General features: G+C 38.8%; 1 protein-coding gene across 2 annotated transcripts in view; it reads left to right on the top strand.

Moving 5' to 3' along the window:
- The window catches only part of ROCK2 (Rho associated coiled-coil containing protein kinase 2), an 85,015-nt gene that overhangs the window by 34,183 nt on the left and 24,025 nt on the right, over positions 1-26,807 (top strand). For both annotated transcript variants that reach the window (XM_088536233.1, XM_088536234.1), the window contains exons 3-10: positions 5,891-5,991; positions 10,982-11,119; positions 14,188-14,448; positions 19,700-19,844; positions 22,289-22,427; positions 23,685-23,776; positions 24,549-24,708; positions 25,333-25,396. In XM_088536233.1, the coding sequence (XP_088392359.1) occupies positions 5,891-5,991; positions 10,982-11,119; positions 14,188-14,448; positions 19,700-19,844; positions 22,289-22,427; positions 23,685-23,776; positions 24,549-24,708; positions 25,333-25,396 (1,100 nt within the window). The remainder of the gene's footprint in view (positions 1-5,890; positions 5,992-10,981; positions 11,120-14,187; positions 14,449-19,699; positions 19,845-22,288; positions 22,428-23,684; positions 23,777-24,548; positions 24,709-25,332; positions 25,397-26,807) is intronic.

Genomic DNA, 26,807 nt, shown 5'->3' with positions numbered 1-26,807 from the left:
GTTGTGTTTCTACCCATTTCTGCTCTTGCTTCTCTCCTGTTGTTCTCTACTGCAGCCATAGTTGTGCTGATGTCTTAAAAATTAAGCATCCTATATGCCAAGCAGACTACCAGCAATGGGAGAACCCTACAAATTTACTTTGGCCCACAACTTTTACTGCCTTGTCTGTAAATCAGCTGACAGTTTACAGATGAAGTAGGCAAAAAGCAGTTAAGGAGGATTCAGAAATACTTTAAAAAATCTGACATTTGTGGGTATGTGAATCCTTTAAATTCACAGTAGTTAATTGTTTTGAGCAGTGTACTTCACACTTACCTGAGGTGTCTTTAAAAAGCATGGAAAGGAGTTATTTTGGTTCACATGTTGCAAAGCAGTGCATCTCTTTGAAGAGTGAGTCATACAACGTCTGTGATCTTATAGTATTGCCTGGGAGAGAATGGAAAACAGTGCTGGGCATCTTCTGGGACTTCATGTTTTTGAAAAAAGCCTCTCTGGAGTGAGACTTCGGTAGACATTTGAGGCTGGTAATATTCCTGCATTCAAGCTAGAAGAGCCCATCCTGGCTCAGCATTTTGTTTTAAATTCCTTTCTGATACAGATGTCTGTTTAGTGTGTTGCAAATGAGTTTGAGGAACTGAACAGAAGTAACACTTTGTAGCTGTATTTTTGTTAAAGCTAGTCAGGCAAAAGGAAAGCAGAGACCAGTTTCTGATTTTCATATTTCTTCACTTCGCCAGCACAAACGGAGCTGTTCAGGAGGAGGAAAAGGCAGGAGAAGGATGGGGCTTCACTTGGCATTGCCGGTTTGTGAAGGTTTAAGTCGTTGAAACTACCACTTAGTCTCTGCAGAAATGGTTCAGAGGGGAGCAGGTGCCACTGGAAGGGAAGAGCATGTGCAAGAACAGCCCTCATGACCAGGAGGAGGGTTTGGCCTCTCGCCACCTTCAGCTTGGAAGAGAATTTGGGAATACTGTTCACAATTTGTGGAACATTAAGTTGGTGCTGTCACAGAGAAGGGACAATGAGCTCTTGTCTCTTCTGATTTCTCGCATCATCTGAAGAGCTGTCGCAAATGCCTAGATGAGAATTATTGTCCAAAGAGTGTGACAGAGCTCTGACTAGTGGGATGTTCGAGGAAGATAAGGACCTTATCCCTCCTGAAGGCAGAAAGGTTCCTGAAGCTACTGCAGAGATGTGACATAGCCATTTTGTGAGTCAAGTGCTCTACAATGCAACGTGAAGTAGCTGAAGCAGTGTAGTTGCTTATAATCACTATAGTCAAAGTTACATAAATCCTCAAAAAATTGGGGAAAACATTGCTATAACGATCACAATCTTAGTCAATTAATTTCCTAATTCTTCCACAATATCACTTGGAGAAAGGGTTTTTTTTAATATATTCCCAAGGGCTTGAACTCAAACGCTGCAAGTTATTAGTAGTCAGCTTAGTGGTTTGTTAAAAGCTTAATTTAAAGGTGAAATAGTTTAGCGAAATATTGTCTCAACTGAGATACTAATTGATATTCATCTCAACTCATAGTTTCAAGCTGAAACTCAAGTGTTTAATTCATTTCACAGTTATTATTTATTAGTTGCCCTTATTCTAGGAGTTTGGTACATCCTATTTTTGGGATCACTTTGCAAAAGAAGCTTTTCTGGTGTGTTTTATATGCAAGAAGCTTTTCATGCCCTGCTTTCCCTTACTATTCTCATTTCTTGCCACATTCTTCAAGACACAAAGGCAAAGTAGAACATGTATTTATCATGATGTACATAAGTATCTCGTACATAAGCTGTGGTTAAGCTACTGCTTTTTTTTCTGAGTGTCCAGCAAAGGATACTGAAAGGCAGAAAAGGTCAGGAGAGCATAACTTCAAAGTGAATTCACAAAACAATGAGAGGAATTTTATAGTTCTCTGTGAGCAAAAATGAACTTATTTTAGAGAAGAAAATTGAGTTTTTCAGTGCAAGAAATCTTTCTGATTTTTCCCCTTCTGTCATCTTAGCAATGGCAACAGATTGAGTAAATTCTTCCAACTCCCCTTTGCTGTGATCTGAGATTTGCCAAATGTTGAATCGTGTCTTAGTCTTTTACACGTTTTCTTGGTGATCTCCCTCACATGTACTGCATACCCTTTAACAACAACAACAACAACAACAATAAAAATTTAAACAATAAAGCAACAATCTTAGGCAACAGTTAAAAATATTTAGTTGTTGATACCCTGTGGTCAGGAATAGAAGGGAATGACAAATGGATTTAAGGATAACCCAAAGAAGACAGGAAGTGGCTCCAGCCACACGTCCAGCTCAGTTCAGGAACTCTGACTTTGCAAACTCACCAGTGCTGTTGCATGCATTGATCAGCGTTGCTCAAAAACTGGAAAGCTCCACTGCTCAAATGATCTGCTGCTGTTTTGGAGGACGGTGAGCTTTCGGCTGCAATGGCAACATTCCTCATTACACTGGGAAGAACCTTTAATACAGGTGTGTCGTTTGTGTAGCAGCAGGGCAAAAGCTCTGAAGGGACTTCCTGGAAAGTTTGTTTTTGCCCTTTCCTTCTCCAAGCAGATACTGCTTAGAAGCTGTTCCCATTAAGCAAAGTGGATCCAGATGACCTTCTTGCAAAGATAACAATTCATATGAATCATATGCCAATTCTGCAGTTAATGACATAAATGCACTGTCTAGTATGATGTTAATCATACTGTATTGGTTATTGTGATTTCTCTGGAATCTTCCTAATGATGAAACAGATGAAATGTTAGATACCAGGAGAAATCTCAGAAATGTAGTGTGGTGTAGATCCCATGTTGAGTTAATGAGCTGGTTGTGCCTCTAGTTTTCTCTTGACTTCAAGGTCAAGATCTTGATAGATCATTCCAGTCACTGCGACACATTTGGCCTCAATTCTATTTTAAATGATAATTGTTTTACTAGGAATAGTGATGAGTAGTGATCAAATAATCAACATTTTCCAAGGAAAGCAGGAAATGGAGTCCATGTTTTTGAGATAGAATGTCTTGAAAGTATAAACAGGTTATATGTCAGTGTTGTTAGTCTTCTTTTGGTCACTTGGTAGATCAAGTCCCTTCGTTGTCCAGTTCTTCCATGAGACTCATTCTCCAGTGGTCAGAGATGGCTGCTCTGCAGGTCAGAGAGCTGCTGCTTTATGTGTCTCCATGTCTTCTGCTTGTGGTGCTCTGCAGATAATCAGATCTTTTGTTGGGAGTCACTTTCTTTTCCCTGGAAGACACTGCTCTGTAAAGATAAAATTTCACTCCCTTGCATTCTTTTTTCCCCATATATACATGTTTGCAAATGCCTGATATATTTTCTTTTTAGAGTCTGAGAAAATTACCTTAGTATAACATTTTTTTTTTCCAGTGCAGGAAAGCCTAGGCCTCTTCTCCTTTTCAGTCACATATTTACTCAATTTGCACAAGTACTTGTAAGCTTCGGACACATTCTTGTTGCCAGCTGTCTACTGATCCAAAATCTGTACCCACTCAGAAAATGAGGCTCCATTCCTTGCAAGGTTGCAGTATCATTTTTTTGAGTCGTAAATCAAAAGCTGACTTAAAACACTTCTGTTAACTGACATTCCTGGTCTTTGCTATGTTGAAGAATAAACCTGACTCATAGGTGGTGATATGTTTCACGTTTTAGGGCTTCTACTCAAATGTTATAGTATTTTATATGATTCTATAATAATCTAGGATTGTGCACTTCATCTCGTATCTTTTCACTTGACATCTTTCTTCCACTGGGCTTCATGCTGGTGTGAATTTATGTAGAAATAATCTCTGATATCTGATCTGCATCAAAGTTGTATGTTACATTTTGATAATTCATCCCCACAGTAAAATTCTTCTTCGGGTGGTGTTGGAAAGATTTCCTGCACCTTGAATCTGATCTTGTTATGTGATACATGAACTAAATCATATGATCCAATATGTTGCAAATATGATACTGCTTCAGGGCTTCCCTGAGCTTGCTTCGCAGTCCTGTGAAATTTTTTTCTTCAGATTAGTTTCTTGCTTTGATTATCTGTCGAACTTGGAAAGAAAAAAAAAAAAAAGATGGTCCATCAGTATAACTCTATAAAATATCTATGCGTAGATTTCTTTTTAAATAGGATTGTTAAATCTTTTAGTAGAGCAAGTAGGATTGATTCATTCTCATCTCTTTATAAGGCTGATGAAATCAGCAAATCAGCTATTGCCTCATTTGCTTACTTTGTGGGGTTTTTTACTGCTTAACTTTGGTGTTTAATGCTTGCTGTTTGAACATTTTAACTGAAACTGTATTAAAATTGTTTATAATTTCTGTATTATTTTTTGAATCTAGAACAAAAGTATTTCTGTGAGTTTCCAACCAAAAATAGAGATAATGTAGGATTACCTCATCCCTTCAACATGTTTCAATTCTAGCCCATCTCGCAAATATTTGAAAATAAATTCATGTGATTCCCCTCCCTTGGGGAAAGGGAAAATTTTATGTGAAATTTTATGTTCAAAACTTTAATGGAATGTTCTTTCTGACTTGAAATTTGCTCATGTTCCTTCTGTACAACCATTTGTCCCTTAAATTTGCCTGGTCCTTAGCCTGTGCTAGACCTTCTGAGCGCTTCCAAGCGCTCTTTCCCTGTCAGACTGCAGAATTAGTTCACATCATGATTGAAATAATAAATTTGGTCTGGCTGAGCCTTTTTTGATGTCTTACTCTTCCTGTCTAAGCTTTCGTGATTCCCTGTAAAAAAAATGTTTACATTCCCTCCACTTCTTTTCCTGCCTGTACTCTTAATCTTTTCACAACATTGTCAGCACCCTGAACGTAGCAGATTTTCCAGCTTTACAAGGTTTAATTATTCTCTCCTGTTGAGAGCTATGGCCCTATGCTTACCTCAGATTTTCTTTTATTGCCGAGAAGTTTTTCATGTTACTCTTTCTAACCCCAGCTAGTTTCAACTCCAGCTGAGCTTTGGCTTTCCCTGCACGCCTGGTATATTTTCCTGAGTAGCTCATCCCTGCTCCCACCTTCCAAATCCTCCCTTTTCACATTTGAGCCCCCACAGGAGTTCCCCCTTGTTCCAAGCTGGCCCCCTGCTTTGCCTGCTCAATTTCCAGCTCCACCAGAACAGACTCTTCTTGTGCTGCAGGGCTCTTCCCTGAAGATCAACCCACTCTCCTGGGCTTCTTTTCCCACCCGGCGCTTCCTGGAGGGGTTTGGCCTATGCATTTATTTCTCAAACCAGCCCAAATTCCTTCTCTTAAAGTCCAGAGTTTGTCTTTGCCTCCTTTGGTTCTGTCAGGGTCTTACATTCCACCATCCCACAGTTACTTCAGCAAAGGCCGACAGTGACTTCATCATCCCTGAGGAGGTCTTCCAGGTATAATAGAATGCCTCATCACGTTGCCTTGTTGCTCACTTGGATGAAAAGAGGTTCCTCGAGGGAACTGAGGAGTCTTCTGAATTACTTGCACCCAGCCAGGCTGCCCTTCGTGAGGATCACAGAATCATTGTGCTTGGAAAAGACCTTCAAGATCCTCAATGTAGCAATGGCCAAACTATTTGCTAAATATTTGTTAGCATTAACTCCCCGCTGACATAGTCAGTGTGTAATGTCATGATTTACATTACAAATGGTTAAAGGTGTTAAATGAAAATTAAATTCCCCCTCAAAAGTTTAAATTTTATAGTTTAAGGTAGAAGTTGTCACCCTTTTCCAGATGAGTAGAAATAATTTAGCATAATTTAAAGAATTACCAAGAAGGCTGTAAACATTTAGGTTCAAATAGCTCTCTTTGATACTAAATGACAAACATGAGCAAAAATCCTTGTGTTCTGTTATGCATGCATTATAATAGCTTTGTTTAATTTGTTTTAGATGAGAAAGTTGTGGAAAAAATCCGAGCTTTACAAATGAAAGCTGAAGACTATGATGTTGTTAAAGTGATCGGAAGAGGTGCTTTTGGAGAAGTGCAGCTGGTAAGAGTGTCATGATTTATTGCTTCGACGGGTTTATGGCTCTAGCTGGAAACCGGTAAACGGGTAAAATCATAACTTTGTAATGTGGAGCATTTTTGGAAGATGTGATGATATTTGGGGTTTTTGTTAAGAAATAAAAATTCTTAAAAACAACTCTGAAGTGTTTAGAGGAGGTGCATAATATATAAAAACAATAACTTTATTATGTATCTTCCATATTAATATTGGTGAAATAATACAACTGGAGAAAAAAAAATACTTGGGATAGAAGTAGAAAAGTTTAAAAAAAGAAAGAAAGGAGAAAAAAAAAGGAAAAAGCAAGTCTGCAAGATTTTTATTTTCTTTCTGTTTGTTTACCTTTTACCAGTGACTTCCTTAAGTTGCACTGACTAAAGCAGATATAATTTTGATTCTTCTTCATCAATAAGTCAGTATTTATTTTCTTGTTGAAAATAAATCTGGAAACTATTAGGTATGTTTCTTTGCATATCATGGTAGATGAGTTAAATGCTGTATTCCTCTTTCGGGAGTTAATACAATGTAAAGAAGATGAAGCTTTTGCTTAAATATTCTTCCCGACACATTGTGTAAAGTGCCTTTCAAAATCAAATGAAAAATAGAGTGGTGGAAAACTGCGGCTAGACTGTTTCTCTGACTCATGCATAATTTTCAAATTTAGATGTGATTCATGTAACAGTGAACAACATTTAATCAGTCTTTTTTTATTATTTATTTTGTTTTTTTTTTTTAAAGACAACTTCATCCATGTATGGCAATATGAGAATGTAGCTCCTTGCTCTTCTGTTTCTTTCAGGGTCTGTTCCACTTTGTTCAGAAAAATTAAGTGTAGGGAATAGCATTTCCGCAGATAGGCATTTGCAATCAAGACATTAAAGAATTAATGTGTAAATTGTGTATGCTTTTATATCCTTGTTGGTAAGAGGAGAAACAGCCTTCAGCAGAACACTGTGTATTTGAAAAGGAGCTGCTGGAGGGGAGCTCCTTGGCCTCCATCTTTTCAGTGACACTTATGTCAAATATTTGTTTTAGTCTTCTAGCACTGACTTTTTAAATTATATATTTCTGCTATGGTAACTATTAAAAATCATCCTGTAAGGACCAGGGTTCCCCTTCCATGTCTTTTAAGGGAGAAAATAAGAAAGAGAATATCCCCATAACCAAAACCATCTGCAGTTTTTAGATGTCTTGCTGATCTGTTTGCTAGAAGCACACAAAGGCATTGTATTTTCAATGTGCTTCAAAAAGAAATCTACATTTTTTGTATGCATATTTATAAGCAATTAACATTAAAATGCTTTTCCTTTGCTTTTTACATTTAATTTTAAATATAGATTTTAAATTTGTTCTGGCTTAGAAGCAAAATCTTGAAATTTTTTTAACTTAACGCAGTAGTTCACAAAGTGCATACTGGAATTATTTAGGTAGTTCAAGGGGGCTGAATAAAAGCTTGTCATTTGTCCTTAAAATGCGATGGTAACATTCATAATAATCTGGTCAAGTAAAGATTTTTTTTTTTTTTAATAAGTTATTGAAGTCTCAAAATAAGAAGTTTAAAAATTCCTGGGACTGGCAGGAAATTTCTGTCTGTTTATAGAGCTCTTCCTACCAACTTAACCTTCTTTTCCTGGGATCTAAAAAATATAAGTAGAAATCATAATACTGCACTCTCCTACTGCTAAAAAGCAGGGGGTTAATCAACACTGTACTAACATTAGCTAGTGATGAGGGCATACATACCTGGATTTTTTTTTGAGTCGCAGGGCATGATATAAGTTTAAACCATTGAGCTAAATCTGTACCTCTTTCTGTGCCATTCGGAGTGTTAACACCACAGCTGCATGTGGTGGATTTGCAGGAATCAGAATTTTTTCCAAGCATTCTGTGATCAAAATAGAGATTTGTTTCAGTTTGGACTAAACACAGAAAGAACCATGAATAAAATATACTTGAATATAATTCGCATTCTTGAATTTCATGTTCTTTTGTCAGCATGTGCAGTCGTGCATTGCTCAATATTTGTTTAAGCCCCAAAAGGAGCACGTTAACATATTGTGCAAAATATGCAGCCTTCCAAGAGAAGAAAAAATCCAACGTTTTTGCTCCCAGGTAGCAGTTCCTTGTGAAGAAAACAGGGGGGCCACAGCAGCTTCCCAGATCCCAGCTACAATGAAACCTGCGTTCAACATGTTGTGTCTTAGAGCTAGATTTACAAAATCCTGCCTCTTTTCCCCACAAATTCTGTCCAGTAAGAGAGGTTTCAGTCCGAGCATCTGACTTGATGGACCAGCAGTTTTCTCCAACGCTAGAAGTACTGAACTCTGCTCTGTCGCTGCGGCCCTGGCTTTGCTGGCTCTGCGGCGGCGGAGTCGCCCTCAGCTGCCAGGTCCCCTCACTGGTTGCAATGCAGTGAGTAATAGGGACTGGTGTCCAAGGCAGACAGAAAAAATGAATTATGGTGCTTAATACAGTACTCATGGGGTATGCAGAAACAGCACGTCTTGCGTATATCTTTATGTATTTTTGCTTGAGGAAAAATGCTCTAGCTTTGCAACTGAAGCGTATATTCCATAGGCATAGCCAGCAGTGTGTGAAGAGGTTCAGTGTTAGCCATAAGGGGTTTGTATCGTAGGCAGAGTTTGCCAGCTGCCGTGTGTGTGCACACACATCCATAGTAGTTTGTATAATGCAGTAGTGGTCTGCTAGCTGGATTTTTTTTCAGGGTGTTAACGATGGCAGCATTTCTGTAGTAATTTTCTATGGCTCTGTTCAGTATTTTGGGATATTGATAATTGCTCCAAAGCCTTATGCTTAATTTCAGTATGGCACTTTAGGATCTTCATTTTCTTTCCTAGAATGGTTCCAATTTTAATACAATGTAGTTAATGTAGTTAAGACTCAAATCAGTCTTCTTAGACAATCTATAGATAAATAAACTTTTGGTAGGAATACTGCAAAAATTACAGATTCATTCTGTGCAAACTCATTGATCTTACTTTACCTTGCATTAGTGAGGCAGATTAGAGCAAAAAATGTGCTGTTTCATGCATTTTTCATGAGTTAAATCAGGCTATGTTACTCTATGTTAATGGCATGAAGGGATTTTCCTGCCTATTTTGAGAGTGACCGTAGTGCTGTGAGCTTGGACTTTAAATTTGGCAGTTCGTTTAAACAATGGAGGAAAGTGAAATATCATGACAGTTTAATACTGAGATCATATGCTATATAGTGTATATATATGTGCAAATAGAGCTTTGAGTAAAGAGCACAGTAGCCTAAACTGCTAAGCAGCCTGTCCAGGGGCTGGGGTAGGGATGTGAGAAGTAAAACCTTTGGCAAGTCCGTGCACCTACCTGTAAGGCTTGGTAGGACACAGCCAAGCTTCACACGTGCCTGCACTCTACTTGCTGCTTCAAATCCTTTCTGCAGAGAGAAAGGGTCTATCATGAATCTTTCTCAATAAATAAACCAACTAATAACCTAACGGCACTGCCTTGGACAAGTGCACGGACTGATTTCTGTTCCCTCCTTGTTTATTTTGCTTTTCCTGTGCAGGAGCTTGTTTCAGGCTGTGCTGACTATTGGAGACTCCTTTTTATCCTAGTAGCAGGAAGCAATTTTTCTGTTGCATGAAGTCAGCTATACCACCCACACCCAGGCAGGAGCACACAGTGATTTGAGGGATCATAAACTAATAAAATACATTAGAGATATTTATATACGCAGTCTCACAAAAAAAAAAAAAAAAAAAACATTTTAAACATCATTTTCTTTGAGGTTGACAGAGCTTCCTTCTGATTTTGAGCAGAAGGATCCCAACAGGTCTGCTTCACAGAACACACTTCGGACTGTTCCTCCAGGCCTGCAAATCATCCCATCTGGGATTAGTAAATGGGAGGCAGTTAGTTCTCAGAATAAAAACTAACCCACTAGCGAACACATCCAATCTAGAAGATTAATGTCTTTAAATGCACCTGCTTCTAGACTTGCTAACAAAGTGTTTCTGTTTTGAAGTTTGGTGGAGGGTTTTGATTTGGCTCTGCAGAAAGTTGTAGGCTACTGATCAAGTATGCAAGAGGCCAGTCCAAAAATGTTTGTACCTGCATCTTGACAGTAAAAAGCTGCAGTTTTGAGAACATCAGATGATAGATGATAGCATTTCCATTTGTGATACCACTGTTTCCAACACTGTTTCCAAGCCCTTTTTTTTTTTTTTTTTTTTTTTTTTTTTTTTTTTTGCATCTAATGCTTGTCCTGTTTCTACAAATCCTGCCCATGAGCTTGAGTGACACAAATGCTCGCAGCTCGGTGGGAGGAGGCTGCTGCTTCCCTAGTGCAGAGCAAACCAAAAGTGCCTTTCTGGAGCTGTGCACTACAGACAGGAAGGTCATGAAGTGGTGCTGCTGGGCAAAGGAAGACGCTGTTAAACATTCCTCCAAAGCAGCGTGGTTAAGTTTGGATAGTGTCTAAACTAAAAGGTTGGGGAATTTCAGCGTTTGAAATAAGTGGAGTTGCTCAGGAAATACTCAGAACGGCATTTCCATCCTTTGTAGAAAAGTGGGGCTTTTCTCATTCTGAGAACTTCTGTTTAGCACTCTCAGTTTGAGCAAGGTGCAGCTACCCCCCATAGCACTTGCACACCAACGTGTCCTTGGAAAACAGAGACCCTCCCAGAGCTGTGCAGCCCTGCAACTCCTCCTCCCGGCTTGTCACAGCTCCTGCAGCAGTTGCCATGCTTTGGCAGCCTCCTACCCCGGCATCCCTCTTGTTCCACCGCACTGTGTGTTTTTGGAGCAGCTGTCAGGTTTTGCATTCCACGTTTGGAAGTTTTCAAGCTCTTAACTGTGTAAGAAGACCTTGGGTCATCACATCCCAGAAAAGAGTTTGCAAATAGGAGAAATATGCTGTGCTGGTTTTTAATTTTTTTACAAGGCATATTAAAAATACTGTTTTGCTCCTTCTCAACCAACAGGTTCGCCACAAAATGACACAGAAGGTTTATGCAATGAAGCTGCTTAGTAAATTTGAAATGATCAAGAGATCAGATTCAGCCTTCTTCTGGGAAGAAAGAGATATCATGGCCTTTGCCAACAGTCCCTGGGTGGTTCAGGTAAGGAAGATATGGAAGATGATAATAATAAAGCTATAAATCTTTACCAACCTTGTCTTGTTTTGGAATTTACCTCTAAACTCAAATAATAGGTTAGATTCAGATTTTGTTTTTAAAGATGTATGTTTATAGAAACTTTGCTGATTTTGTTGTTTTTCGCTTGTATTTGGGCCACAGTATACAAGATTAATTTATACATTGATCATTTCCAATGCATCGTAAAATAGAATTAAACAGAATTTTGAAATAGCTACATAATTACTTGGAATGTAAAATTTTTTCAGGGAAACAAAATAAGTTACTGTTGCAGGTAACATAGAACCTCTGTAGGAAGGTAAAACAAATATCAGCATTGTCTGTAATGTGTCAGTCTTTCGCAATGATACGGTCATGAGGTCACAAGCATTAAATAGGACAGGGCTTTGAGAAATTACTGCCTTCTCAGCTGCAGTATGTGTGGCCAGCAGGTCGAGGGAGGGGATCCTGCCCCTCTACTCAGCTCTGGTGAGGCCACACCTGGATTATTGTGTGCAGTTCTGGGCTCCCCAGTACAAGAGAAATGTGAAGCTTCTAGAGAGGGTCCAGCGTAGAGCCATGAAGATGGTTAAGGGATGGGGGCATCTATCATATGAAGAAAGACTAAGTGAGCTGAGCCTGTTTAGCCTGGAGAAGAGAAGATTGAGAGGGGATCTGATCAATATGTATAAGTACCTGAGGGGAGAATGTAGGCAGGATGGGGCCAGACTCTTCTCTGTGGTGGCTGGTGGCAGGATAAGGGGTAATGGGTACAAGTTGAGACACAGGAAGGTCCACCTCCATGTGAGGAAGAACTTCTTTCCTGTGAGGGTGACAGAGCCCTGGAACAGGCTGCCCAGAGAGGTTGTGGAGTCTCCTTCTCTGGAGATCTTCCAAACCCGCCTGGATGCCACCCTGTGCCACGTGCTCTAGGTGTCCCTGCTGGAGCAGGGGGGTTGGACTAGGTGATCCCTAGAGCCCCCTTCCAACCTTGGCTATCCTGTGATGCTGTGAATATGGATGATTGCACCCTCCTAGTCCCCATGAGACAAGAGTCTAAAACTGAGGTGCTTCAATCATCACCAGTTAGTGCTCAGCATTGCCTCTCAGCCCAGAAAAGATCCTGTCAGCTGGTGCTCAGTAAACTTGGGCTGTTCCTTAGCACAGTTGGCTCTAACTGTCTCATGATGGCCATTATCAGTGTTTGTAATACGGAATAGGCCTTTGGGAAGCGTTAATGTTCAGCGGTGCAATTTGTTGTAATTGGTAAATTACACCCATTAATAAAATGTGTGGTGAATACATATGTCTTACCAACATGACTGGTACTTTACTTGGTTAAATACTTAATATGTTTAAACTCTCTCAGATGTGCTGCCATGCCTCTGTAGGTTTAAAAACAAAAGACAGACCTTAAGCTTTTCACACTTTGTCAAAATAATCCACTTCATGTAGGCAAGCATGTGTGTTTTACTATTCTAAGCATATTCTGTATTCTTGCCTATATTTAGTAGAAATAATTAAAAAGTCATCTATTCTGTTAAGATACTGATTTGTTTTTGTTCTAAGGTTATTTTTTATTTTATTTTTCATAATGTCCTACAACAGAAGGTAATAAGAAATGTATGACTCAGCTTTCAAAGGAAAGTGTAGCAAGCATTATATAAATATGAGCGTATGTGTAAATGGCAAATGTTGAACAGCTTAAAATATAGTTGAAGCTGTGCCTTCTATGATGAAATGTATTTGTGATAATATTTAGGTATTGTGAAAGGATAGGATGTTCAGCTAGTAGCTGGTACAGGTCACACAGCTTCTTTGGGCCTTATTTTTTATATGAAAAGTGAAACGAGACCCCTAGATAACGTTTTTATGAGAAGCAGTGGAAAGTGCTAAATATGGACGTAATGTTTTCAGTTACTGTCCTGTCATATTGATATTTTTACTATGATTATACAGAGATTATTTTAGTTTTTAATTTAGGTTTTTAATTACCAAATACACTCTTATCTATACCCATCTATATTGCATGTATTAATTATTGATGAAAACAAAAGCATCCAACAGCAGCCCTACAAGATATATATGTCTTCTGTTAATAACATGCAATAAATTTTATTCCCAGATAATCTACCTTCCTACCTTTCATTCCCCATGTTTCATGACCCTTCATGACTCCTTGTTTTTGATGCTTCCCTTCCACCCATCCTTTGATTTTATGTGGGTAAATTGTGGATTTTTTTAAAAAATGTTTTAATGTTTTTTTCATGTTTTTAATTTTTTTAATGTTTTTTTGAATGTTTAAAGGAGAAATATTTCCATAGAAATAAAGTGAGAGAGAGTTTCGGAGGGTTGTTCTTCAGCAGTCACCAAACCAGCTGATGTTCTGGCTATTTTCAGACGTGGTGTAGACTGAAAGCCTGTAAACTTAAGTGTTATGAAATGGTTATTGAACAGATCAAACATTCATTACCATGTCATGAGGTAGTGTCACAGCTAACATATACACCGAGCATTCCATTGTAGAAACAGATGCTTTACATTGTTTATGGTTGTTATCTCAGGGATGCTTCTTTTTTCTTTTTCCCTCATTTCAATGTACTTCCTGATTTAGAAGGAAATAGTGGTAAGTGTTGTTACAAATATTTATAGAGATATGGCATAAAATATATGAGAAATTCAGAAACAGTCTGAGATGCTGTTCACTGTTGAGTTGTTTTCAGAGCAATGCAGAATAACTCCCTTCTGAGTTAATATTTTGTGTTGTAACTCTTAGTGATATTTTGAATGCCAAGAAACATGGAGATTAAGGAGATGTTCATACCACTAACGTAACTGTGATTTTTTTTTCTTAGAAATGGAAGTTTTGGAACATCAATAAACCTGATATTATTGCCAAAATTAATATATAATGTGCTTTATTTGAATTAAAAAAATGTTTTACACTCATGCTGAAAATGTATGCTCAGATGTAGTGAAACATTAAGATACTTTGTCATTTTCCCATCTGTCTTTGAAAAATAACTGCCGCCTTTTCTTTTCTTTTCTTGCAGCTTTTTTGTGCCTTTCAAGATGACAGATACCTGTACATGGTAATGGAATACATGCCAGGCGGAGATCTTGTAAACCTTATGAGCAATTACGATGTGCCTGAGAAATGGGCCAAGTTCTATACGGCCGAAGTCGTGCTTGCACTTGATGCAATTCACTCCATGGGCTTGATACACAGAGATGTGAAGCCTGATAATATGCTTTTAGATAAACATGGACATCTAAAGCTGGCAGATTTTGGCACTTGCATGAAAATGGATGAAGTAAGTATGCAACAAGCTAATTAATTGTCTTTAAAACTGTAATTCTAAGGTTTATTTTTGTGTGAGTTATAGTACCCAAAGGAATGTTCATCAAGTTGTCCACTTGGTTGGAATGATGCTCCTTGTCTCCAAATTTTAAATACAAGGATACTTCAAATTTTGTAACACTGTCTATAATAAACTGTTCTGGCACACAGGAGAAGGAAATAAACTTACTCTTTGTTATTTTTGAGAGCATATGTGTTTATGGATTTCTGAGGTTTGTCCTTATTTTTGCCAAATCTCTGAAAAGCTTATGAGACAACTTCTAGTTTTACCACTATTAATGCTGGAACAGTTCATAAGCTGACATTTTTCTATTAAGGAAACTATTTTTAAGACAAGCTACAGTCCCCTATCATTTTTTACCGTGTCTAATTGCACTCTTAGCATCCCCTAGTGGTCATTACGGTGAGGTCGCAGTAAGGCAGCCATGGCAATGTACAGATTGCTTGGCATTTGTCTTAGCTATTACTCAAGATATCATATGTTTTAAAATGTGCAGATTTTACCATGCACAGCCAGAGGAACTTTTGTAAAATTATTTTTAACAATATGTGCTACCTTGCATTATTAAAGGAGAGTTAAATATAGCGCTACCTTATTGTGGCTTGCACTTTTATAACCTTCACTAAGAAACCATATGTTTTGCTGAAATGTAATACCCTCACTTCTGTGAAAGTGTAACAGATTCTCAGACGCAGTATAAATGTATGTTATTGTTGACCTGACTTTTGCAAGGTTTCAATATTAACGTTGGCAAGAATGAGCCTTTTTAAGCTTCCTTGCATTAACGTGCTAGATGTTTTCAGTATTGCCTAGGCAGTGCCTGGTAGGATCTCTGCAGTCTGCTGCATTTGCATCATTATGAAAATGTCTTCAGCTTGTCTAGAAGTACTGGTTTGGGAGGTTGCGTTTTTTTCTTTTCTTCCATGTGACAATATGTTAACTCCATTGAACAACTAGAGCTGTTTGAGATTCCCTAATCCATTTAGTTTTGCTGATATTGTAGTTGTATATTCCATAGGCAGATGAATTGTTTACCTTCACTTCAGTTATTTGGCTGTCTGCATTTTAATAGACAGATTTATTTTAATTGGAAAAATCAAAAATAGTATTTTAATCTCTTAATGTGAATCCCTAACTTAGTCTTTACAAAGTTAACTTTAGTATTGAGCCAGCAGGCTGCCAGTTCTTAGCAGGCTTTAAGTGGTTGTGCTGTTTATCCAAAGAGACAGTAAAAAAGCTTCACAAACCTCATAATATAAATCTGCCAAAGAGAAAAAATGGTGATTCCTTACCAAAATGCTGTTTGAGGGCTCTTAGAAATGCTAAACCTAAGCTTATCTTTTTCCTTGTTAAAGAAGTGGAATAATAAAATATGGTTGATCTTGTTCTAAATATGAGAATCATATGCAGAATCAGCGATCTCCTAAGTAAGTTAATTTTTTAACAGTTTAGATTTTAAATTCCTTTTCCTCTCAGACTCAATGGAATGGCAAAAATATTTTATACAGGAAGCTTTAGAAGTTGAAAGAATTCTGGCTCGTCTCCAGATCCCATGCTACTTCTTACAAACATGAACACATCCCAGCTGTGTAAATATAATATTGATGTTGGCAGGATGATTTCTAGAAAATATATGCTTACCCAAGAGTTATTTTTCTCCGACACGGAGATGTACACATTAGCATCTTCCTTTTGCTGTTGAGAGCTCAGGAAGATTTTGCTGCAGTTTGACAAAAGATGAAGAGAGATTTAGTTACTTGTAGTGGAGCTGAAATCTGTTTTAAGTCTTCCAAGCCAGTCTAGGCACTTGCAGGAGAATTCCTTCTAACCGAGAAGTGGAAAGAATTGCTAAGTGTTTCAGTGATGTTTTCTAGTATAGAAAGAATCGATCTGTTTGTGTAACTCAGTTGTGGGTTAGTATTTTGTATTTTTTTTAATCTGCATCAAGGCAAGTGTCTGTATGGTTGGGTACGGCACGGAGTTGCCCTCAGGCTCTCGGCAGGGAGCTGTGAGGGCTCCCGACGCGCAGGGCTCTGCTGGGGCCGTGGGGCTCCGCGCTCGGCCTGCGCTCACTGAGCTCGCCGCAAAGGGTCTCGGAGGGAAAGAGAGGGTCCTGAGGGAAGAAACACCGTCTTGGTGGTAGCCTCTTGGTGGAGGGAACTTGTTTGAAATAAGCAGCATGTTCCTGTTTCTAGAACTCAACTCGTGTCTTATTAAACATCATTCAAAACTCTGCTGGATCTTTCTCACGCCAGTTACCTGTCTGCAGCATGGTTTACAAGCCCAAATGTGCTGTTGACACCTCATCTAAATTTTCTTTACCGTCCCTACACCAGTGCCCTGCAGCTTTTGTTTATTGGAGTCAAAGTCTGTTCTGAGCGCCCTGTCCCTAGACAGCGAGTTGCTCAGGTCTGGCAGCGGTGCTCCTGAGGATGACGATAGAACTGCTTTGTCTTCAGCAAGATAATACTTCTGTGTGAGGCTAGGAACACTGTGACTTTGTGGATACAATCTTTGAGCGCACACTGTGTCCCATGTCTTTTAGAGAGCTTCATTTATTTATTTTTAACTCTGCACTGCACATCTTCATTGTAGTTGCTGGAGCCTCCCTCAGGATGCAGTTCCAAGATCTGTTGTGATCTTTTGAGGTGATGAGGAAAGTCTCAGGCAATATGTGCTCTTCAGACTCATGAGAGTATTTCCCCTCGTTCCAGAACTGCTGTGCCCCGTGTACCACTCGGGCATAAAGTTTCATATTCAAAGCACTGCATCAGGACTTTATCCAGAGTAATCAGCACCCTTTGCCTCTCATCAGAGGATGCAAATAGAGAATGTAGAAGTCATCTCACAGAATTTGGAGAGTGTCAGGACGTCATGTACTGTGCAGATTCCTCTTTGATGTCGGAGGTCACAGAACTAGTCAGACTGCAGTATTAGGAGTATCCAATGCTTCAAAATACTTAGAGCAACTCTCGAGTTTTCTGAAAGAGCCAGTGTGCAGCCAAGAGGAATAGTGATCTGGGAATGTTATGGCCAGGTGGTAATGCATTTTTAATGCTCTTGAACTGGAGGGTGGAGAATTTTATGGGAGGAAAGTAAAGCCAACTCCACATGCTTGGGAGAAATACAGTCCATTGAAAACTGCTGTTCCTGTTGTTAGCATGCAGGGTGCTTTTGCTTGTAGAAGTGTTTTTGGTTGTCTTGTTCAGTTCTTTGATATCTTGTCTGACTGGTGTTCTTGCCTAGAAACCCTTAGCATCTGCAACATCACTGAAAAAGAGATTCCTTATTGCTGAATACTGGCCATTAGACATAGGTAGGGCTGTTTTTCCTTTGGCACAACCTTCGATTTATTTACATAAGACTTCATAAAATATTAGCATACATGAGATATTAAAAAGTGATCCTGTTTTGTTCTATTAATTATAGAGGAAGGCAACATGGTGTGCTATTAAGTGCTTAGGTATCAGTGTGCTGAGACTGGTGTGAATATGAAGTTATGGTGGCTGAAGGTGATTTTCACAGAAGTCCTTCTGAACAGCTTTGATGACTTTGTTCTTAAAGCAGCCTCCTTCCTGGGGAGGGATTCAGCCAGTTCTTGCTGAGTGGAGACTCAGACTTTCCCTTTTTGTCATTTTGCCTTTGGATAAGGAAGGCGCGGACACGCATCAGTGCTGGAAACAGTCCGAGTTCACCGGCCGCCTTGGACTAACTACCGCAGTCTCCAGTGCTCAGAGCAAAGGGAGACTTAAAGGCCAGAGAGGACTTGGAGATTTGTGCACCAAATCCTTTTACAAGCAGAATGATGGAGTAATTGTTCCAGTTGGGGGCCAGATCCGGTTTTGCACGTTTTTGGCTTTAGATTTCCGGAACCTCTGGGCTTTAGTTTTTTTCCCAAGATTAAACATACTCAGCTGTATTCTTCTTAGTCGGAGAATGTGATAAGTCTTCGTCTATTCTAAAAGACTGTTTACTCTCCTCATGCCAGGATGGTCAGGTTAGGTACTTTAGATACACTCTGCTTTGAAAGGAGAAGCTGATCCGCTCTTCATTCTAGGACAGGTACTAATTGTACTTTACTTAGCCTTTAGCATGAGCGTTTTAGAGATGGAATTTTAGAAGTAGGTAAGTGTTTGTGTGGAAGCATTTATTTCAGAATTCCTTAGGTCTGCAGTATTTGATCATCATGTTAATTTTAGCCTACCAGTTTATTATTTGGGTTTAGTATATAAATAAAAATTCCCAGCAGTTCATGTTGTACATAAAAATAAATCTAATAGTTTGGTGGTTTTTTTTTTCATGTCAGTATTGTTCTGAAAGTAAAATGTTTCTCTTAATTTCTTTAAAAATGTATTTTGCTTTCTGTTATTGCTACTAATACTCTGTACCAAAGCTGATGGCAACATGTATAAAGAACTTTCCAAGATGACTTAGAAGAGACTTTAGATTGAGCTTCAGAGACAAGTGCATTTTTGGTACTTTCCTAACTTCAAGATTTTATTTCATTCATCCATCTGGTCTCTCTGGAATGAATGGAGTGAATTTGATTAAAGGAAACAAACTCCTAAGTTCGAACCAGCATGTTGGCTGATCTGATGCTGCTTCTGCTTATTTTTAGTCTCTCTGTGTGATGTGAAAAGCATAAAGAATCATTCCATTAATGCAGCTGTATTAATATGTTAATAAAAATAATTTACACGTTCATTTTTTTTTAAAAAAAGGAAGTAAAAGCTTTTTTTAAAATAAGATTTCCCATTTTTGCTACCTTCAAATAAAAACATATAACTATAAAATTTTACTTAAAACTTTGCTTATTATGCACAGTAGATGTAAATGTTACGCATTGCTCGTAAGGCCTCACTCGAAGCTCTCAGAATTATGCAGAAACCTGTCCCACACTTCAGTGAGATGCATCAACCAGTCCCACAGGGCCTGTAGTTCAGTTAGTTTGCATAGAAGCCAAGGTAAATCATAAATATTGCCAATACTTGGAAGGTGTCATTAAAAAGAAAAAGGCTGTGCAGTAGTTCAGGCTAACAGGTCCTGTTGTTTCACTCCGTGTTGCCCTTGCGGCAGAAATGGAGACGTTCAAAAATGCTCCTCAAGCCCAGCGTTTTGGGTGGTCCTTGGTGCGCGTTGCCGGGCTCGGTGTGGTTCTGCGCGGGCTGTGCAGTGCTGTGAGTGACCGCTTGCCGTTGCACAGACGGGCATGGTGCGCTGCGACACGGCCGTCGGCACCCCGGACTACATATCGCCCGAGGTGCTCAAGTCCCAGGGCGGCGACGGATACTACGGGCGCGAGTGTGACTGGTGGTCCGTGGGGGTCTTCCTCTTTGAGATGCTAGTTGGTGAGTAGCAGCTTTTTTTCTGCTAGTAAGTTTCTCACATAGACCTCACTATGACTTTGTCTGCCCTTCGCTACAAGGGGTCTGGTTGGTATCTAAGGGACTTTGGGCTCGTGCTGCCGTTTCTCTCCTGCTTCCTTTGCCTTCTCATGCCATGACAGCCACTGTGTGTTTGGCTATTAAAACTATTCTAAGAGTTAGTTTTAACTTGCCTGGAGAAGATTGAGAGGGAATCTGATCAATTATAAAGAGGATGGGGCCAAACTCTTCTCCATGGTGGCCAGTGACAGGACAAGGGGTAATGGGTACAAGTTGAAACACAGGAAGTTCCACCTCCATGTGAGGAAGAACTTTCCTGTGAGGGTGACAGAGCACTGGAACAGGCTGCCCAGAGAGGTCGTGGAGTCTCCTTCTCTGGAGATCTTCAAACCCGCCTGGATGCCACCCTGTGCCACGTGCTGTAGGTGACCCTGCTGGAGCAGGGGGGTTGGACTAGATGATCTGGGGCCCTTCCAGCCTCAACCATTCTGTGATTCTGTGAGCTTGGGGCTGCCTCCTGTTCACTTTGCAGCCACATGAGCCACAGAGCCATCTCTGGGGACGGTATTGAGCTGCCAGGGATGCAGAGACGAGAAACGAGTTCAAAGGACAATACTGCTTTTTTCAGCACTAGCAGGAGCTTCTTTTAGGTTAACGTGACTGTGGAACTAGGACCTGCTGCTTCTTTATGCCCGAGTCAGGATTTTCCAGTAAAATACCCTGAACTGCTATGGCAACTGCCATAGAAAGTAATCTGCTAGAGAGATGAGTCATCCGCAGCTTAAAATACACGGAAATCAGTATTAGAGTCTAGCAGCAAAATACTGATTATACAAGGATGGAATCGAGCATATAATTATTCAAAATCCAAATCAGCATGTTCTGGGAGTATTGCAGATCTGATGCTCCTGGCATCCTGAGCCAGGGAAGATGCTTGGATATATGATGCTGTTGAAACATCACTGTATTTAGGGACTGGTGCAGTTTGAATTAGGAGAAGAATGTGTTTTATAACAAATAGTTTTCATACACAAGTGTAGTAATAAATAGCATTCTTAGCTTATAAAAATGCTGAATGTAGCTGTCCAAAGATGTTTTCTCAGAACTTCATGTCTTTTTCTTATTTAAGAGAAAGTTTTTTTTCTTTTATTCTTCTAATAAAAAAAATGTGGGAAGGTATAGTTTTTGCAGTCTTTTAAACCTGTATAATTTTATATTTCAAAGAAAGCATAAGGCATTTTAGCATTCTGTTTTGAATAAAGCTACAACACCAATGAAAATTTTACTGCTTCTGATTGTGCATTTAAGTAAAGCTAAAATGTTAGAGAATTAATCCGATAATTACTTTAGTTCAGTGAACTAGGATTATTTCAAAGTGTGGCCTAAATCCAAACTGTTTTTGAGAGGCAGGACAGTTGAGAGAGGAGAGTTTGGGAAAGTAGGAGACAGCAGCAAAGACGCACGGGATAAAGTGCATTCGATCATGTATCCAGTTTTTAAAATTTATAATAACTTCTGACAAGCCTGTAATACGAACGCCGACTTTGCTGCTCCGGGATTTCTCTCCCCGTGCCCACACCTCCCCAGCATGGAGGAAGAAAGTGCCACGAGCACCCGAGTCCCTGCGGGTTGGTTGGGAACAAGGGCTCGTGTGGAAGGTGCAGTTCTTTGGTGCCTCATCCAAACCTTTTGCCACTCGGCATGTTGTCAGCTAACACAAACCGACATCAAGAAACGCCGCTTGGGTCAGCTGTCCTGCTTCTGCCTTTCCAGCGATATGTCTACAAAGAAGTTAATGTTAAAGCCTACAGACCTTTGGATGAGAAAGGGCAGTGGCTTTTGAAGCCACCTACCCACGCTAGTATGGGGCACCCGAGCTAATGTAATTTATCAGCCTGCAAGGTTTATTAGCCCAGGTTTAGCAGTGCAGTAACACGCTGTGAATCACAGAATGGTTGAGCTTGGAAGGGACCTCTAGAGATCATCTAGTCCAACCCCCTGCTCCAGCAGGGACACCTAGAGCACGTGGCACAGGGTGGCATCCAGGCGGGTTTGGAAGATCTCCAGAGAAGGAGACTCTACCTGGAAAGCTATGACACAGCCCTGGCTTGCAAGGGCAGGACAGTAGAAAACACAGCAAGAGGCAGGACAAAAGACAGAATTTCTGTGGGCAAATTCTGCCATAGTGATGTGCAGGATGGAGAAGGTTTTAGTTTGCAGTGTAGGTGTTTGGGGGAGGGAGTATTTTTAGCAGTGTATGTTATTTTGTTCCCTGCATGGTAATTAGAAAAAAAAAAAAAAAAGCCGTACCTAAAACTGTTCCTAGGCTCTTCTTTGCATCTTTTATATTTTCTAACATATTTGCCTGAACTTGCCAAAAAAATAATTGACTATTCTGTTATTTCTAGGTGATACGCCTTTTTATGCAGACTCATTAGTAGGAACATACAGTAAAATTATGGATCATAAGAACTCATTGCATTTCCCAGATGATGTGGAAATCTCCAAGCATGCAAAGAATCTTATCTGTGCCTTTTTAACTGACAGGTACTTGTATATATATCTCTATATATTATGTATTTTGGGTGCTATTAGCACACTTAGGTTACAAAAATGAACACCTTCCATCTGCTCGTGCTAATCTGTTCTGCAGAATCTCATATTCTTTGTTTTTTCGCGTGTTTTGCAGGTTCAATATTTTATTTCTGTGAGCAGTTCTGACCAATGTGGCTGGTGCCAAATAAATCCTTACTAGTGTCATGTGAAATGCAGCTTGTACACAGATACCAGATCATTGTGCTGCAATGGGTGCTCCTTATAACTAATTGGGAAAAAAAAAAGTTTTCTTTGAAATAGCCATATATTCACTGAGTTTAAGTTTACTTAAACTATTTGAACTTTTTCCTTTTTTTTCATTTGCTTTGTGCTATTAATTTGCAATTACAAGCACAAGAGAGTTCTGGGCCTCAGGTTTTCTTCTGTGCTAGAAAGTGGAGAACCTCTTGGTCTTCTCCGATTAACTTAAGAGTACTACAGGTCCATAGCAGATTCATGATGCCTTCCTGCATTTTCCTGTGATTTTTTTATTCAGAGGGAATTAAGGGATTGTTTGATCTGCTGCATAAGCTTGCTCGAGGGAGACGCCTTTGTAGGACTCCTGAAGGGCAGAGGGAGAGAATGAGCAGAACTGAATACTGGAAATGTGGCATCCCCTACGTGTGCCTCTCTTCCTGTTTCTCGCTGCACTGAAGATTTACTTCAGTGTAAACATCAGCGCACGCTGTGTGCGGGTTGGCCCTAGGGGCAGGGGAGAGAATTTTTAAGATATGTATTTTGGTTAATCTTTGAATCACTGGTCTGTGCACCAAGTTAGACCTGGCTTCCCTTGCGTCTTAAGGTTTGTCATGTGGTTTGGCAGACGCAGAACTCTGCAGGGTTTTTTTTTTCTTTTTCCTCCAAGTATTTTTCTTAGGGATTTTTTCTTCTTTGCCTCTGTGCTCCCTTTCTTGCTTTACTCTACACGTGGCAGCCTCCCAGAGACTCCAACTCTCATTTCAGTAGTTGCAGGGAGAGCGCATGCTAAAAAACTGCAAACATTTTGTGTGGAAAACTACAGATCAGTGGTCAGGCTGTGAGAGTGTTTTTTTGGCTTTGTTTTTGTAATAACCATTAACGTGGTTTACCTAGACCAACCTCAACTACTTAATGGACGTTTCTGTGCAGGTTAGAAGCAAAGAATTTAACTAACAAAAATGAAGAGTGCTGTTTTTCCTAATGTGGATTTGGCTTAATTGCTGTGTTTAGGGATGTGCGACTTGGGAGAAATGGGGTAGAAGAAATAAAGCATCACCCTTTCTTTAAGAGTGACCAGTGGAACTGGGATAACATTCGAGAGAGTAAGTAAATTAGCTGAAAAGTTGTGGTTTTACTCAGTATTTACATAAGCTTGGATAAGATTTGGATAAAACTTTAGTCTGTGTAAATTAAGTAAATAATTTCTGGATATCAAGAAGCTCACACAAACTTTCTTATTTACCATTCTTATTATAAAGCTAAAATATGCATTTTTCCTTCTGAAATTTTCCTTACATTTAACATGTTCTTGGTATTGAACTTGTGTTTTGAACAGCAGAATTGGATGTTTTTACAATTCTGACCCAAGGGAACGCAGAATACTTGCGGAGGCAGGGAGGAAGGGGGACTGTTTCCTTTTCTTTTTTTATACCTTCTGTAATTAAGACACTCTCTTAATTTATTTTTATTCTCTTAATTTATCTCTCAATTTTTTGCTGTCCATTTAAGCCAATATGAGCTTGGCTGTTTTCAGTAGTCCCCTTTTCACCCCCCAGATACTTCATTTCACAGGTTTGAAAATTTTCAAGCCAAATACATTTACCTAAGTTTCTTACAATGTTGATTGTGTGGGGCCTGTATTCTAAAATTTGATTACACTAGCATTACAAATTGCATGCTTTTGGAAAGTAATGTTAAAATTACATTTCCTTAGGGAAAAATAAAATTCTTAGCAATAATATTTGCAGATCTGTTGCACGGTTGATATATGTCAATCAGCAAGACATATTATAGGCTTTGTAACTTTATAGAGTTATCAGTGTACACCAGGGCTTTGAATCTTGGAATAAAATTATTTTTCCCTCCCCTTATTAGCTGCGGCTCCTGTTGTTCCTGAGCTGAGCAGTGATGTAGACAGCAGTAATTTTGATGACATCGAGGATGACAAGGGAGATGTGGAAACCTTTCCAATTCCCAAGGCCTTCGTGGGAAACCAGCTGCCTTTTATAGGATTTACTTACTACAGAGACAATTTGTATGTGACATTTTAACCTGCTTTGTTAGCAATACACTTGAGGCTTTTCCTCATCTCGTACTTTTTTACTGTGGATGCGTAATTCATTCATTGCATTATATTTAATTATGTCCAGTGGTGAAAATGGGAGAGCTTAAGAAGGGTATGTTAATAGTTACTATTTTTATTATTTTGATAACTGTAATTTAACATTTAATTAGTATTTTATATGCATATTACATAGTGCCATTTAAAAATCTGGTTTTAGTTTAAAATACTAATAGGTTTGTAACTTAGGTGTAACATAGGTTTTTATTAGTTGCTTGAGAAGAAAGTTTACAGAATATCATAATTTTCTATCAATTTTACCTTATTTTGCCTCATTAATTGGGTTTAGAGTATCTGATAGTTATAGAGTAATTGTGAGTGTTAGTTGAAAATCATAATCTGCCATTGATTGGAAAAGGTCTAAATGTTATACTTCATTTATTAAAAGATTCAAGGTGGAAAGAGGTGTTCATTCTGAGAGCAGCCTAGGGCAAATTAAGGCTTGGGAGAACTGATTAAAATGTGCTGATTGCAAAGTTGCCGGAGTTGTTGAAAACTTGAATAAGAGCTGGTGGGATTTGTTTTTGTTTTTGACAGGTTGCTAAGTGACTCCTCTCAGTCCTGTAGAGAAAATGAGTCCATGCAATCTAGTAAAAATGAGGTTAGTACCCATTTTCCTAAGTATTAATATATGATTAACTACCTCTCTTAAGTCTATTAAGAAAAGGCAAATTCTGAAATAGATTTTCAAATTTTGCAGGAGGTTTTTTTGGTCATTTGATACTCCTCAATAAAACTGATATTTTCTATTTACAGGGCAGCAAGGAGGTAAGTATATTATGATGAATTATGAAAGGAACAAATAATCCCTACATAATCCAGGTAACATGAAATATCTTAATTTTTTATTCACCAAACTGTTAATAGTAAGCCAATCAGTTTTGAATGAGAAGTTGTGCTCAAGATTTGAAGCATTATTGTATAAAGGTGAATGAAGACAGTTTTTTCTCATATTCTTTTGGCTTCTAGAATTTGTTTTGAAAACAAATGTGTAAGGCTCTGGCAGCCACAGAAAACGTCACTCATGGGTAGGTTTTGAATTTTGGCTCCACTCTTGCCTATCTGATGGATGACAATTTTATCCAGGGTTTGCAAAGTAAATTGTCATCTGCAGTCACAAAGGACTATTTACAAACTTGAATCATGCTCTCAGCTGAAGTGAGTGAATGAAGCATATTTATCCAGGTTTGAAGACTGCCAGCTGAATTTAAATTTGCAGCTGACAGAAGAATGCAATGGATTTTACATGCACTGAACTATCTACATGATATTACTTGAACCATCTGTCTTGTTCAAGCATAGATAGCATACTGTTAACTTTTGTTTCAATTTAGTTATTTTTTAAACTTTGGAAAGGTGCTCTAAAGAAAATTTACTTATATAGCAGCCAGCAAATATAAAGAGAAATATTTTTAGCTTCTGCTTCTCTACATCCTATCATTATTGAATGGATTAATAATTTTGAGAATCCCTTTAAAGAGAAATTCTTCATCTGCCTAAAATATGCAGTGCTGTGTTCAAGACAGTTGTTTTAGATGTTGTGAGAGTGAGTGCATTTTGATTTTATAGTTTTTGGTAAAATTCTGTACTCATTTATGATGATTTAAAAATTTTTCAAGCAATAACTCAGGTGTTTGAGTCCTTTTTCAAAGTTTCAATCTGGGAAATACATAATTGTGACAATTATAAATGTTTTGGGAAACTACTTTTCTGCATTTTATATTTGTGGGAGTAGGAGAGATTGGAAGGAGAATAAATGTACATGAAAACTTGAAGACATTCCCAAATTCATGATTTATAACCTAATTTCACAATTTTCAGATCTTTGACAATTTTTTTTAATGTTTTGGAGATCAAAACAGATTGTTTCTAAATCTGAGAAGAGATTGTGAGCTTCTGTAATGTTAGACTAAGAAATTCTTCATTTAGGGTCATTGAGCAATCTTAGCTCTGTTCTCTGAATATGGTACATTTTAGTCATTGCCTTCTCAACTCCCCAGTTAGTTTATTTG

Source organism: Tinamus guttatus, unplaced genomic scaffold (genome assembly GCF_059628265.1).
Source record: "Tinamus guttatus ecotype Peru unplaced genomic scaffold, ASM5962826v1 Tinamus_guttatus_pri_ptg000653l, whole genome shotgun sequence".
Classification (NCBI taxonomy): domain Eukaryota; kingdom Metazoa; phylum Chordata; class Aves; order Tinamiformes; family Tinamidae; genus Tinamus; species Tinamus guttatus.
The sequence above is the reverse complement of the archived record's forward strand: the minus strand, read 5'-3'. Positions and strand labels throughout refer to the sequence as shown.